Source organism: Poecilia mexicana, unplaced genomic scaffold (assembly GCF_051168715.1).
Source record: "Poecilia mexicana isolate PSO_F unplaced genomic scaffold, ASM5116871v1 scaffold_1, whole genome shotgun sequence".
NCBI lineage: Eukaryota > Metazoa > Chordata > Actinopteri > Cyprinodontiformes > Poeciliidae > Poecilia > Poecilia mexicana.
This window is the reverse complement of record NW_028263370.1, coordinates 21,867,590-21,882,685: the sequence shown is the minus strand read 5'-3', so window position 1 is coordinate 21,882,685 and position 15,096 is coordinate 21,867,590. Positions and strand designations below refer to the sequence as shown.

Sequence of the window (15,096 nt, the reverse complement as noted above, 5' to 3'; positions counted from 1 at the left end):
GAATTAAACATGCTACAAAGTCTGTAGTCACATAAAAACAGAAATAAAAACAAATACATTTATACTGTCAGAAGTCAGTGGAAAGGCCTGGTCACCAGTTAAAAGCATTCTGAAAAAACTGAAGGCGATGAAGAAAGAACTGACAGATCCCAGCATGAAATGTGTTGCATTAATCTAGTCGAGTTGACAAAACCGTGGATTATCAATTCAGGTCATGTTTTGACAAGACTGGTTCTGGTTTAGCAACCTGGTGGAGCTGGAATAAACTCTGCTGCAAAACTCTGCTGCCCTGTTTGCTGAACCTGAAACCTGATTCCAGGTTTACACCAACATTTTTAACCTGTTGCTAAACGTCTGTTTCCAGATCACCAAGGTTTGGAGGAGGACCGTGTGAATTTAATCCCCTCTGTTTTCTTTTTACTGAAGTTTAGAAAATTCATGTCCATGCTTTAATGTTGTAAGTGGTGGACTCACTTCACCTAATCAGGTAATATGCTAATAGTGGGGCTTTAGCATTTTCGCTAACTTTGAAAATGTTCAGCACACTTAGCTTCCTCTAATGTTTCCAGAGGAATTGGAAAGCGATTATTTACCTGCCTGTTTTGTAAACTTTCAATTGAACGTCTGCGTCTTCAATTCTCCAACTAGTTAGACTTTTATTTTCATGCTCTTATTTTGAAATGGGTGAACAATGTTTACGCAGCAGTTGTATTTCCTCTCCTCATGTCTCCACCCAAGTTGTACCCTGAATAAACCACTTAAAATCTGCTGATGTCCTGCTGCTTTCCTGTGGTCAGTCAGTCAAATTCAGCAGCAGTTGGCAAAACTCAACAACTATAAAACTGAAACCATGAATCACTTCCTAAAGCGCAACATGTGTAATGACTAATTTGATTCTGTTGAAGATTACTTGCTATTTTTTAACACTTGCTATTTCATTGACACATATTGATGGCTGAATTTGGTGCTTTAGCATTAGCTTTAGCATTAGCTTTGTCTAGTGGAACTCATGTTCCACTAGACAAAGTTAGCTAACTTTTGCTAACTTCGCTAACTTAGCAAAGCTAACTTTGTAGTTGGCTTTGCTAAACTCATCTGTGTTTATTGTAAACACATTGCCTTTATAGTATCTTTATTTTGTTCCTATTTCCTTAGTTTGGCACCAAATTAAATATTAACAACACAAATCAGCATAATTCTGATGAAAAGTATATATTCATAAAATATTTGTTAGCACTAACAGAATTTTGATATTTTATTAGGAGTGCAACAACTTTTATTCAAGTTTCTCCAGTTTTAGAACAGAATAAAATAGAAACAGCCTTTATCGTCCCGCTAAGGGGAAATTCAGGTGCAAAAGCAACAGCAGATATAAAGTTCACACAAACAGTTTTTTAAAATATTGAAAACAATATATAAAATCTTTGCATATCTTTATATTTTATGAGGCGTGCCAATTACTTAAAAAAACTAAGTAGAAGCAAATTGTTTAGAAAAGAGATTGATAAAGACTTGTGTCAGCAACACATGATGACATTATGCAACAGTGAGAGGAACTTGATGTTGGCACTAAATGTTGAAGTTGCTTAACATTCTCAAAAATCCTGGCACTCACACTGAAAATTTCATAACACCCGGCGCCTGCTGGTTCAGAGGGAGCGTCTTTAAAGTAAAATATTATATATTAAACATTTAAAAGACAGAAGGATCCCAGTCAGACTGATTTAGGCCTGTTTGAGTAAAGAATTACTCAGAATAAAAGAAAAACAGTGATCAGTGATCCTTTTTCCTATCTGTCTTGTTTCAGTAAACTGTAAAGTGTTTTAGCTCAAAAGGTGGCAAATAAATAAATTTGACATAGATCTGGATAAATCAGAGCTGAAGAATGAAAAAATGCAGAGAGGGAAAGATGATGGATGGAAAATCTGATGCCCTGCACAATCTTGACTCTCATATTTCTGTTAGTAAACAGCAATCTTTGCATTAAATGTGCAACTAACTGTAATTTTGTCTTTTGTGGTTGTGTTTAAGAGAGATCTGGTCATAAGGATGAGTCTTATTTATATTTGGAAGTCAGAATTTCTTAGTTTCAAATCAGAAGAATCATTTCAAACGCCTGTGAAGTCCAAGTTGTGGACTTGGAGAGCGAGACCAAAGACTCGTTCATGGTGGCTCCATGTGTCAGTTCCAGGCAAACAGGTGGAACAACAAACTTTGTTCCAACTCAGGTAAACAACCTCCACTTTTCTGGCTGATTTCACTACAAATGTGGACAAAAAAATATTCTCAATTGCCGTGTTTCGATTACCATGAATAAGAAATTAAATGAAATCACATTTCAATAAATTTGTTCACACGGTAAGTCATTAAAAATCATGGCAGTAAACAGTTTTGTGAGATTATATTCATAGTTCTGCTATGGCAGCAACGTTGTGCGAGTTAATAACATCATCAGCCAGTGGAAACATCCGGCTGTTGGTCATGTGACTCATGTGATGCAAAAAAAAAAAAAAGTTTCCATTGCAGTTTTGCGAAATATGTCTATTACGATACGGCCAAATACCACTTCATTCTGGTACAAATTTTATTGTATAACTTTTTTGAAACTGAATTTTTTCGAAATTCCCATTAAGCAACTTTATATTTGTCATTTTTATTTGATCAATTCTATGATTAATGGAAACTCAGGTGGTGTGTTTGAGGTGTGGCCTTGAAATGCATCAACAGGTGAGTCTCTAATTAACTAAATTATTGTGATTTTCCTTATCATGAGCTTAAAAACTATGACATCATCGTCTGGGTTTGGCCAAATTGTTTATTAGGCATGAAAATCTCACAGCATGTAAATTATTTTTTTACATTTTGACTTTTAACAGGTGGAAATAATATTGTTAAACCTGCCAGACCTAAAACTGTCAAACTTTTCTCTGATTTGATGTCAGACAGTGAGAAAAACAGGAAGATAGTTTGTTATTGAGAGCCATAACTGGATGTTTTGGACCTCCGGTGTGTTTTTCTACATGCTGTACCTCCAGGAGGCTTACGGGAAGAGAACCACCAGCACCTCAACAAGCTCAAAACAGAGGAATTATGTTTCAAATCAGGTGCAGATTGAAATGGGCCAGAGTTCATTCAGCCTCCGAAGGTTTCCCCTTGAAACGACACAACATACAGAACATGTGCATGTTTTCCTCTGCTGCTGTTTGGATCTCATCATTTCAGCTCCTTCCACATTTCTCCGAGCTTCAGTGCCCTCTGCCCTCCATACTCTTACCCACGTTATTAACCGGTGTTACACAGGCTGGCAAGCTCATTAAAATAATGCGGGCTGTCACTGTGCTGCCATGAATTGCAAAAGCGGAAATCCTGCTTACCCACTACCTCTGAAGGGATAAGGAGAAGCTTTGGGAGGCATGCTCGGAAAAGGACCGATCCCTACAGGAAGGCGAAAAGAAAAAGACCAAGAAGCCGGTCAACAGGGTCAAGCTTCCAGTTTTTCAACCTTCTCAAAAGTGTTGGAAGTTACCGTAAACCTAAACCACTCCCAAATTCCTCCGCTTGACTTTCTTGCGTTCATTAAAGTTCTGTAGGATTTTTTCTAAGGGTTTTTGTTGGACTTTGGTTGATTTTTTTTAGCCCAGTTCTTGTACCAAACCAGCACATTGAGAATAACTTAAAGGGGCGGTATGATCTGCTTTCCAGCCACATAGTAGCACAATCAAGTTTCTATGTTACCTTCAGTTTTGATAAAAATGCTGTATATATCAAATATATCAAACGTGAGTTTAAAAAAATATAATTTCTAATTTAGCGCCTTGAAATTGGGCCTCTGTCTCTTTAAGGAGCTCCTGGTCTTTCTGAAACTCCTCCTTCAGAAAGTCTTCACCACATGCCTCCTATATTAACCCTTTAAAAATATTTTTACCAGCGTAACACTGAGAAGTGGCTGAAGATCCGTTCCACCAGGTGTTTGCTAATTGCTACTGGCTAGTCTGAAGGAGCTGAGTGGGGGAAGCTTGATAGCTTAGACACTGCAGCTCAATGGAAATCAAAGGTGATCCGTTTAAAATTTGTTTATAATTTTCTAACATGCACAATTGTGGTCAATGCAATAATTTGACTCCTGTGAATGCCGTTATGCATATTTCTGATCATCAGTTCCAGAAAAAAGTACAACTCAGCTCTTTTTTTTGCTGTGCTGCTGTCTTAAGTCAAGTCAAGTTTATTTGTATGGCACATCTCAGCAACACGGCAGTTCACAGTGCATAAAAACATCACAGAGTCACCAATTGTCAAGCGATAAACATCACCTTTTGCCATCAGATTCACACCACAAAAACATCATTTAGTCACTTAGAAAATTTTTTTATTTTTTAATTAACTTTCTTCCAAGCTGTCTTTTATCAATGTTTCCAATAAATATAGCTAATAAAGCCTCTGTGAAATCTCCTACATTTTTAGTTGACGTCAAATTGAATTTTATCATGTGGACCTAAAATATGAAGCTGTGCAGCTTCCAGTGAAGGAGGGCGCCTACTGGACACAAAAGAGTTTCAGATAACTTAAACTGAATTGGTTTATGGACATTAAGGTAAATTAAAGTAGCTGATATTTGAAACAGAGCGGTTTAAGACTTTAGCATAGTGCAGTGGATCCCATTAACTGAATGACCTTCAGTTACTTGGATTCAAAGCATTTAGAAATCACCAGAAACTTTAATTCTGGTGAAAACACAAGAGATTAAAGGCTAAAAATAAAGAGATTCACAAATTAACTAGCGGTCTAATTATCTCTGATAATAAACGACTTTAACATCCAAAGCCACTGGAAACCATCGCAGTACATGGCTTTGATTCTTCCAGGAAGGCCGGTTTCATCCAGCCAGCAGGCTGTTGCTGTAAATACTGCTTTTGTCGTCGGACGCCGAGGCTCCCTGACTGATGGCCAACAATGCAGTAATATCAACAGGGTACCTGCATTCACACCGCAGCGCCGCGTTCCTCGCTCCCAGCAATCTCTAAAGGGATTCTGAGAAATCCACTGGTTACATCACAAGATTCAGCGAAGCACAGCGACTCCACACAGACGCCTCTATGCATCTCCTTATGAGAAACTCTGCAGCTCTACGGGCGAAACAAGATCTCTTTACATAGTAAGGTTTCTGCAGGCTGTTTGCTGGATAAGGAATGAATGGAACTTTTTTGTTACAATTCTGGAGAAAAGTTTACACACTCCAACCATTTTGTTCACAACAAAACTGTTTAATGAGTTTAAATTTACACCTATGGGACCAAATGTCTGCATTCATTCAGACTTGGATGAAATCATTAATTAAGGCCAGATGGTGATTATGACTGACTACAGCAGGTAGATCTTGTTTTCTGGGTTAATCTAATGGTGAGAACAATCAGAGATTCCAAGAAAATCTGTGACATTCTGAGAAGGAGAAGCCTTCCTAAAACAGCTGTAGATTCAGAAAACATCAGTTCAAGTTATTCTAATGCCTGGTTCACATGGGAAAACGTTTATACTGGTCTTTGTCCAAAATTTCCACTTCTGACAATCTTAAGACATAGTTCACTGTGTGTGGTGTGTTAGGAGTGATCTTGTCCCCCAATTCAACTTTTACACTCACACAGGAAAAAGGCTGCAATCAGGTGCACAATTATACCATCATACATCTTTGAAAAGCAAAAGGTAAGTCAAAAATAAAAAACTTATCTTTTCCAGCAGCCATTGTACAGAGCTTAAATGTGCTTGGGCTCTGTTTCGGTTGCTAGGTAGCAGGTGGAACTCTACTGGGGTTGCTAGGTAACGGGCTGGGGTTCTCTGGGGTTGCTAGGTGAGGGACATTGCCTGCTTATTTCCCAGACACCAAAAAAACACAAACTAGACTGTAGGCATTATTTTGAGTCCACATATTAGAGAAAATCCCAAATAAATTCCAACTTGTGCATCTGATCCTTATTTTTAAAAATTGTTGAAGTTTTGTTTTGCATAACCATGCAACCCTGGAAAAAGAAAAACTAAAATAAATCAATAAGATCCTAAAATTAACATAACCGGAATGCATATTGCATACTGGGCTGGAAACCTCTTGTGTTCATTTTCTGTCAAAAAAGATGCTTTACAATTCAAGGAAAATCCAACGGTTAATTTGATTTCCACAGACCGAGTAAAACCTGATCCAAAAGGCCGGAGCGGATCGGGATGGGGGAGTTCCTGGAATGTAGGGAACCTGTGTCAAATCTAACACAATAACAAAACTGATAAAATAAGAATAAAACCCTGTGAACATTGAATTACGGTTTGAATATCATGTAAAATTCATAAAACTTCTAAAAGTAAAATAAAACTGACAAAAAAAAACCTTGCGTACCTGCTGTTTGCGCTGCGTCTGACACTTAGCTATGAAAAGTAAGAGCAAGCTGTGATGTAGCGATGAGAGCAGCTACAGATATAAAAGGATTTCCACTGGTGGAAAATCATCAGGTGTATTTCAAAACCACAGCTGCATAAAGCTGATTTTAATGCAGATTTATGGAAGCTTTCCTTGTTAATGGAGTCAAACAAAATCTCTGGGCACAAAACAGCCACTAAGGATTACAATCGAAAGCTTTTCTGCATAAAAACATGTTTTTCTTCCTCTCCTTATATTGTTTCACCTTGCTCTCACGTATTGGTTGGGGTTGCTGACGCACATCTCTGAGACGCTCCCGTCATCCCAGTTGGGGATCGGCGACCCAATCCGACTTGGCAGCCAAAGTTTTAGCCTGTGAGGGAAGCCGCCCGAAGATTTACTGGCCTTCTGACACGGTGAAGATAACTTGGAAGTATCAGATTTGCTCCATCCATGTGCGGCGTGAAAGGCAGTCATTGTACCAAATCTCTGGCAGATATTAAAACCTGATATGTTCTCCAACTCAACTTGTCTGACAGAAGGAAAATTATTAGGAACGGAAAATCATTGTACCTTGTTAATGAAATTGCACTCCAGTAATTTGCAATGCAATTAAAAATATGTTTATAGATAACTTTTACAGCTTTGTACAACTGTAACCTTTCTGCAGAGCGTTAATGGATCCAGTGCTGACACGGCTCTAATCTTTGATTTACGTTCTTCTGAAGGTCGCTCATGTTTCCTGCAGAGACCAAAACTGATCATAATTTAAATGTTTCAGCAGGAGACATGGCGAAACGTCTTTGTGTCTCTCTCGCTTTGTCTTCAGGTGTTGATCCAGTTTTCCTTGAATTGAAGTGAACTCCATCTATTTTAATCATTTTCAATACCTGAATGCTGAAAGTCATTTTTGAAAACTTACAAATTTTTCCAGACCTGTAAAGAAACCTTGGAAGTTCTCGAAGAAATAATTATTATTATGCAAAATTTAATATCATGCATCTGTTTTCAGCCACTTTGGGGGTGAGTTGGGGGCCAGCAGCATCTTATTTGGATTTACTAGACTAAAAAGTTATCTAAGAATGATTTTGAGCAAAAGATGAAATGAAAATGTTTTGTATAGGCCATAGACCTCCTAACCTGTTCAAGGAAGCAGAATTTCGCCTTTAAGCCACATTTTCTCAGGGATTTTTAGGCTTAGATTTACATCAGAATAAAATCAGTTTGCCCTGTAGAAAACTGAAGGGATTAAGAGGAACAATCTGGAGTCAGCTTCAGTTATTACAGATAGAAACTAGAGATCAGGCCTGAAATCTGGGTGTAGTGATGGACTCTGACCTGAACCTTCAGTCACATAAAGACAGTTACAAAGTCGGCCTCCTATCACCTGAAGAACATCTCCAGGATTAAAGGACTGATGTCCCAGCAGGATCTGGAGAAACTCATCCATGTGTTTGTTTTTAGTTGCATTATTTACTGCAACATTATCTTCACAGGTCTGCCTAAAAAAATTAGATCCAAAACGCTGGTGTTGGCGTTTTCAGTAAAACTAGGAAGATAGAGAACATCACCCCAGACAACAGTCTCTACACAGAGACTTTAAAATACTGATGTTATTTTATAAATCACTGAATGGCTTAAAGATCTGCTGTTGTCATAGCAACCTTCCAGACCTCTCAGGTCTTCTGGCTCTGCTCTGCATCCGCAGAACCAGAACCAAACACGGAGAAGCAGCATTCAGCTTCTATGCACCACAGATCTGGAACAAACCTACTGAAAACTACAAAACAGCTGAAACACTGAGTTCCTTTAAATCTAGACTGAAAACCCACCTGTTCAGAGTTACTTTTGAAACATCATAAGTGAAACATTAATCAACATTTTGATTTGTAACGACGGAACTTGATTATCACTGACTTTGTATTTTTTTATGATGTAAAGCACTTGGAACTGCCTTGTTGCTGAAATGCACAATACAAATAAACTTGATTGATTGATTGATGGTAGCAGTGCAGGTGTCCTGCTGAGCCACCCTGATGCCCACTGCCAGCAGTGAGGAGCCCAACAACAAGCGCAGCTGCAGCGCTGCTATTCCAGGACTGGAGAAACTGGAAACCACTCGGCTCTGGTTTCAGCTTCCTATAAAAGGCCCTTTCGCATACCGAATGCACACCGGCACCGGGTTCAGGATACGGCTCCATAATTGCTGTCAGACATTTGAGATTCTTCATCCTTACCCTCGGCTGACAGGGCGGTCACAACCCATTTTACCAGAGAAGAATCCCATTTTAGAGAGATGCTCCACTGAAGCAAACACAGAAACGATGCAACTTGCTGACTGAATTTCACAGAAGCTCTGATGTTCAGGAGAAGGTGTGGACATTTTTTTTAAAGTTTCCCAGCAGCAGGCGACTTTCTGCTGGAGTGAGATGACAAACGTTTCCGTTCTGACGAGTCGAAAATGGAGGACGAGAGGTTTGTTTCTATGGAAACTAAAATGCAGGTTTCTGCAGGATGTAAAGATGCTCACCGGAATAAATATTTCACCTAAATTCAAACTTTCTCCTACATGATAAAAGGAGTGCAGAAAAAAATATTCTAGTGAATCACAATTCCTGGAAATTGTGAATCAGATCAAAATGCTAAAAAAAAAAAAAAGATTTTAAAATAAAATTAAGCTGTACGTCTTTGTCTTTCCTACTTGTGAGTATACGGCATATCACGTTGCACATCGACATGTTTTGCCCACTTTATATATTTGAATTACTTCTTTGATATTCTTTTATTTAGGAAAAACACTACATGTGGCTAAGCTAACATTAGCCTCCAATTATTTATTTATTTTTCTTAATTTAGTTAGTTTTATTTGATATTTTCCCTTTTGTCCCTTTTTATGTTTTTATTCACCAATTAGTGCATATAAAACAAATATTACAAACTACCAATACTTATTTTTGTTTAAATATAAACTGTTGGAGTTTGATGGAATCTTACAGAATTGTTTAAAATAAATGTTTTATTTCTTTACACTGCATTTTTCTCTTGTTAGTCACATAATTTAAACAGAATGTCTAGACTGTTTGAACACAAAAATTGGTTTCTGAATGGAAAAATCTGCAGATATTTGCATCTATTTCTGGTTTTCCTCTTAAATATCTCAAAAATGTACAATGCATGTGTGCAAAAGAGCTGCCATTTCCTCCACTCTTTTAAAAAAATTTTAAATCATTGTTTTCAGTGTTTTATCATTATTTTAACATGCATAAAGATCTAAACATGCAAAACAGTCCCTGAATATCTGTAAATCCACTCACTGACCTGCTGAGGCCCTCCGTGCTGCCAGAGAGGCTGAAGTCGACATGTGGGGAAGCGGTTCTGGAAGAGTCCGGTTCTGGCAGAGGCGACGTGTCCGTCACCTCCGGGCTTGGACTCCTCAGCTCTGAGGTCAGAGGTAAAACTATCGGTATGGAGAAGGACCTTGTGCTGGGCGACCCTTGAGCCTGTCTTTGCTGACAAACGACTTGAGGCATGCCGTCGTTCCTCCCCTTTCTAATCTGATTGACACACAGAAAAGTTACGTTTTTCATGCACTGCAAGGAATATTTCACAAAAAACCCCCACAGAATTTCTTGATATTTGCAAATAAAGTTTGCACATGACAAGTTAGAAAAAGAGAAGAGCAGAAAATCTCAAAGGTTAGTCAGGTTTCTGTCTTACCGTTCTGACCCTGAGTGGGTATATAGTGCGTGAATTTCCAACTCTTGTGTAGGAAAAGAAACGTAATCTGATCACAGCAACATTTTTAAAGTTTCCTTTCTGCATTTTTTGGGATCACAACCAAAAGAGACTTAAAATGAGCCCTCTTAGGATGATAAAGAGCTTTCTCCCCGTTATCGTGTCTGCAGAGCTCTGATGGTGCTGCACATTAAGCCCAACCAGCGGCTACAGGGGATGAAATGGGTTCGACATCGGCAGCTTAACCATCAATAATGCTCTCCGACATCCAATGCTAAAAGGCTTGTCTACAGATAAACAGCTCATTGCTGAATTAAAAGGCTTACGTTTTTGTTCCTCGCACCAATTATCAGAAAAGCGTTTCCATTTGGTCTGTAATTTAATGGCTTGTTTGAAAAAAGAAAAAAAACCCATCACCGTAGCATTCGTTCAGACATCCAGTCACCTAATGGGGCTTTTTCCAGCATAATTAGTAGCACAAACTTCTTTAGCTGGACCTCATATGGATTTTGCCCCTTGGAGCTTTTGATTGATTTGGCTCCATTAAGAGAAAACCAAACAGGAAAAAAAGCGGAAAAGAGTTTGGACATCAGCTTGTTTTTGGGAGGGGTTGGAGTTTGTGTCATCATGGGAAAGAGGCGTCATGGAGGAAAAACAGGCGACGGAAAAGACGGCACAGATAAGGAACTGCTGTTATAGCAGATTTTTTATTTTAGATTAGATTTTATTTTACTTGGAAAAATAAAAAAATGTACAAAACATCATCCTGTTAAATGATTTAGTGGTTTGTGTTCCAGGTATAGGATGCAGGTGTGGATATTCAGCTGGAAACCAAACTACGTTTTGTCTGAACAGCAATGACTCGACTTTTCTTCTCATCTGAATCCTCACTGTGATTGGCTCAGTCGGAGCAACAACAAGCAGGAGGTCAAAGATGGCGAAGAAATCTGACCCACCAGGATGAAAAATGCGACCTGGTTTCTAACCCATGTCACTTTAATTCATTTTGAAGAAAGAATTCAAAATATGTAGTTCAAAACACAAAGACCGAAGATCGTCGAGATAATTCAACAAGGTAACAGAGCGACTGATTGATGAAGAAACTGTGTGACTTTGGTCAGCTTTCGTTGTTTTGAAAGTGCTCTGAATACATTTTGACTCGACTTGACCTGACCAATGAACCTGTGACCTCTGCTGACACAGGGTCAGCAGAGGTCATGTTTTTCAGCAGGATGAAAAACATGTTCTTTACGTTTTTCGCACAAAATCATTCTCAGATGAGATTTTAGCCTGCTCTGTTCTGCTATTTTCCATTTGCACATGAAAATGGCTGCAAGTAGATGCACAATTATACAACCGTACATCTTTGAAAAGCATAAGTGGAGCCTCCTGCACAAGCATGCAGCAAGTGGTTTCTGGATTGTAAGGCAACAACAAAACTCTTGTCTTTTCCAGCAGCCATTGTAGAGCAAACAGAGCGGTAAAACCAGCTGACCAAACATGTTGGGGCTCTGTTTGGGTTGCTAGGTAATGGGGCAGTGTGACGTAACAAAGAGGAGTTTTTTTTCCCCAGATACTGAAAAATAACTAATTTCCAAAAAACTGAAAGTCTTTTCTTTATATTATTATTATTATTATTATTTGGGCTGTTTTTAGAAGCAGTAACAACCCAAGTGGATGAATAAAACCATACAAAATGTGAATTTTTATAATAGGTCCCCTTTAAGAGCTGTTTTTATACCAAACATGTTTGCACTATGTGACAGGAAAACACATAATACTGTTCCTTTCATAGATAATAAGGTATATTTGGTGCTTAAACTGTTAAAACAGGCCGTTATAAACATTTTTCAAGGGGGTTGTAAATATTATATTTAAATATTATTATTTGGTTGTTACACTGCACTGTAGTATCGCCTGATTGCAAACTTTTCATATTCTAAGGGTTTGCCTGCTGAAGGAGCTGAGCATCTTCCCTCCGTCGTCATACATGAGACAGCATTGTTTTTATCTCTACAGTGACACCTTTCATCATCACTTGTTTTGACACACAAATCTGCACTAAAAGCTACTGTAGAAAGATCATTTCAGTCTAAAAAAGGGAAGACGTGCTTAAGAAGTAAACAGGATTTTACACACCTTAAAAAATTGCTCTACTGACCTCCTGGAGCCCAGAGCTCAGTTTCTAAAACATAAACAGGACGTTTGCAGTGAGATCTCATCTACAGGAGCTGAAAGCATCTGTAGGGCAAACTGGAATCTGTGTTTTTCTCTTTCTACAGATAATTGAGCTCTTGTTTCCTTTATTGAATCACATCATGTGACCGAGGCCACGAGCATCGCAAGCCGTCTGACAGACAACCTCAAGGCTAATCAGCAGCGAGGAGCCCCAGCAGATAAGAAAGAAGAAAGCATTCAGAGGAAAACCTCCTGATAAACATACAGTTAATCAGAACTGACAGGTTTATTTCACACACCTTTGTCTTCTTTGTCTTTGGGGTTTTGGTGCAGCTTTTGTTGAGATGTTTCATGTCTTCAAGTGAATTTAGAAGCTCAGTCTTTAGAAATCAAGAAAGAAAACAAATGTGTCACAAATTTACTGCATTTTAGGGTGCAAAATGATAATTGTGCATGTTGGGACTATAAATAAGACCAACATGTGAAAGAATGGGATGAAGTTTAAATCAGCTGACTGTAATAACATCTATAAACTTATAAAAACTGAACTTGACTCCTTACAGAGGAAATTTTCCAAAACATGTTCAGGACACATTAATCACGTCACACAGATCACATGGCTGGGTTGTTATGGACTAGGTAGGATGTTTTTGAAGTTTCTTAACATAAAAACATCAAAACTGCGTTACACATCACACACAACGGGATAAAATAATCTGAAACAAATTTAAAGTTTTGAAAGTTGTAGAAATGTTTCAGATTTTGTAATGTTGGCTTACACTGTCTGGCCACGGTAATTTACTTACAGCAAAGCAAAAAGCAAAGACACTTAGACAGTATAACATTAGATCTTCTTCTTTAATTGTGATTAAAAACAAATAAAAACTAGTCGCAAATCGGCACACTTTTGCTTCTAGCTTACTGCAGCTTGTTTATTTCTCTATTTTTGGTTTCAGTTGAACTGTACATGGAATATGTCACATAAAAGCTAAACCAGATTTGAGATGCATTATCTGCTCATTAACGGCGCGGCCGGTCCAGAACAGAGTCAGAGAACTTACTGCTATCTGTGGAACTGGACTGAGATGATTGGATGATTTCTTTGTGTCTTCCTCCTCTGACTTAGCCTAGAAAGAGCAAAAATAGCTTTTATAGGGTAATTTAACATGCAGTCATATAAAAGTGTGAAATCTACCCTCTTTTATTTGGACTTTATGCAGTTTTTTAATTACTTTTCTTTGACACCTGATAGAAAATTGGTGAAAAGTAGCTCAAACCTGACAAAAGTCTTCAAATTTTCCTTTGCAGATTTATTAATGATGCAGGAGTCTAACACAAAACACATGTATTGTATTTCCTCCCAGAAACCCCTAGCAACAGCCCAAAATAGATGTGACAGTCTGCAGCCTTAAACACAGACGTAAACATGAAAACTGTCAGGCACAGCATGGATTCTCATGCGTTTTATTTGTTGCTACGGCTAAAAGGCGAACTGGTGAGAACATGCTGCGTTCAAAGACACCGCCAGGCTGCCAGTCATCTGCGTGTTCAGGTGGCAGTGTGTGGGCGTAAGATGATCTCTGTCGGCGGAGGGGATTCCCAGGGGTCAGCGGGGTCGCTTACTGGTATTCACAGCATCGCTGCTGCATCCGACGCTGATGATGCTGTAACTTTAATACTGATAGGTTTTTTTCTTAGTACTAGTTCTGAAGGTGAAAAATCACAAACATTTTGAGGTTTTGTGAGGATAAACAGCCTCAAATTAAAGACAAAAAGGATTTGCAGGTGATGTTGAGGCATAGTTAGAGAGCACAGAGGGTCAGGTCAAAGGTCAACTCAGACCTCGAGGTTAGAGCCTGATTGTCATGTGACCGACGCATTGTTCACCGAGCTGAAAACCTTCCAACCAAAGTTGGAATGTTTGGTTCTGACATAAACTTTAGAAATGAAAACACAGGAGATGATTGAATGTTTGTCATTTTGTTTCATAGTAACAGAAACAGGAAGGAGACGCGGAACTGATCCCTGAGGAATTCCAACACATCCAGCACACCTCACCACCGTCTCACTGACAGAGAAGGAAATATGAGGCTTACATAAATGATACGATGTGATGATATTAGCTTTAGATACAATTTATCTGCAATGGATGGATGGATGGATGGATGGATGGATGGATGGATGGTGTTGGATCCTGTGGCCTGTTTGTTCTGGTTCCTGCGAATCGCCTCCAGCTGTTTTTGATTAAATCTCCTCTGGAATCACCAATCAGAAAAACTTCAGACTGGAAACAGGAACGAAGCCGTCGGAGCAGCAAATGTAAATCAAAAGGAGGAGACAGAAAACATCGCTGCTCCTGCACAGCCCTAATGGATAATCAATACTCAGATTAATTCAGCCTGGCGGTATTTAACTCATGATTCATGGAGAGGAACCGAGAAAAAGATCCTGATTAAACCTCATGAGGCGCCCAGCCACCAATCTGATCCATAAAAACACCAGCAGCTGCTGCTGCTGCTGCTAACAACACCTGGACGAGGCTGAGAGTCGAGCGCTCCTCCGTCTCATCCTCTTTGTCCGGACTCTCGGCCTCAAAGATGCAGCTGTAGTTCTGGATGAACTGGACCATGATCTCATTGCAAATATTTTGATCCTTCACCGCTTCAGGACTGGGAGCAACTCTGCAAAAACAAACAAATGACACAAGCTTCAGTTCAGAGTGCTTAAATTAGGGATGCATGGTTTATTAGATTGAAATTAGTTCCAATCCATTAACTAATAAT

General features: G+C 38.8%; 1 protein-coding gene across 2 annotated transcripts in view; it reads right to left on the bottom strand.

The window, feature by feature from the left end:
• Window positions 1-15,096, bottom strand: part of fam13a (family with sequence similarity 13 member A) — a 60,823-nt gene that overhangs the window by 30,615 nt on the left and 15,112 nt on the right. For both annotated transcript variants that reach the window (XM_088006389.1, XM_088006387.1), the window contains exons 5-8: window positions 14,844-14,994; window positions 13,375-13,440; window positions 12,613-12,693; window positions 9,719-9,954 (exon numbers count right to left, since the gene is read on the bottom strand). In XM_088006389.1, coding sequence (XP_087862515.1) covers window positions 9,719-9,954; window positions 12,613-12,693; window positions 13,375-13,440; window positions 14,844-14,994 — 534 coding nt within the window. The remainder of the gene's footprint in view (window positions 1-9,718; window positions 9,955-12,612; window positions 12,694-13,374; window positions 13,441-14,843; window positions 14,995-15,096) is intronic.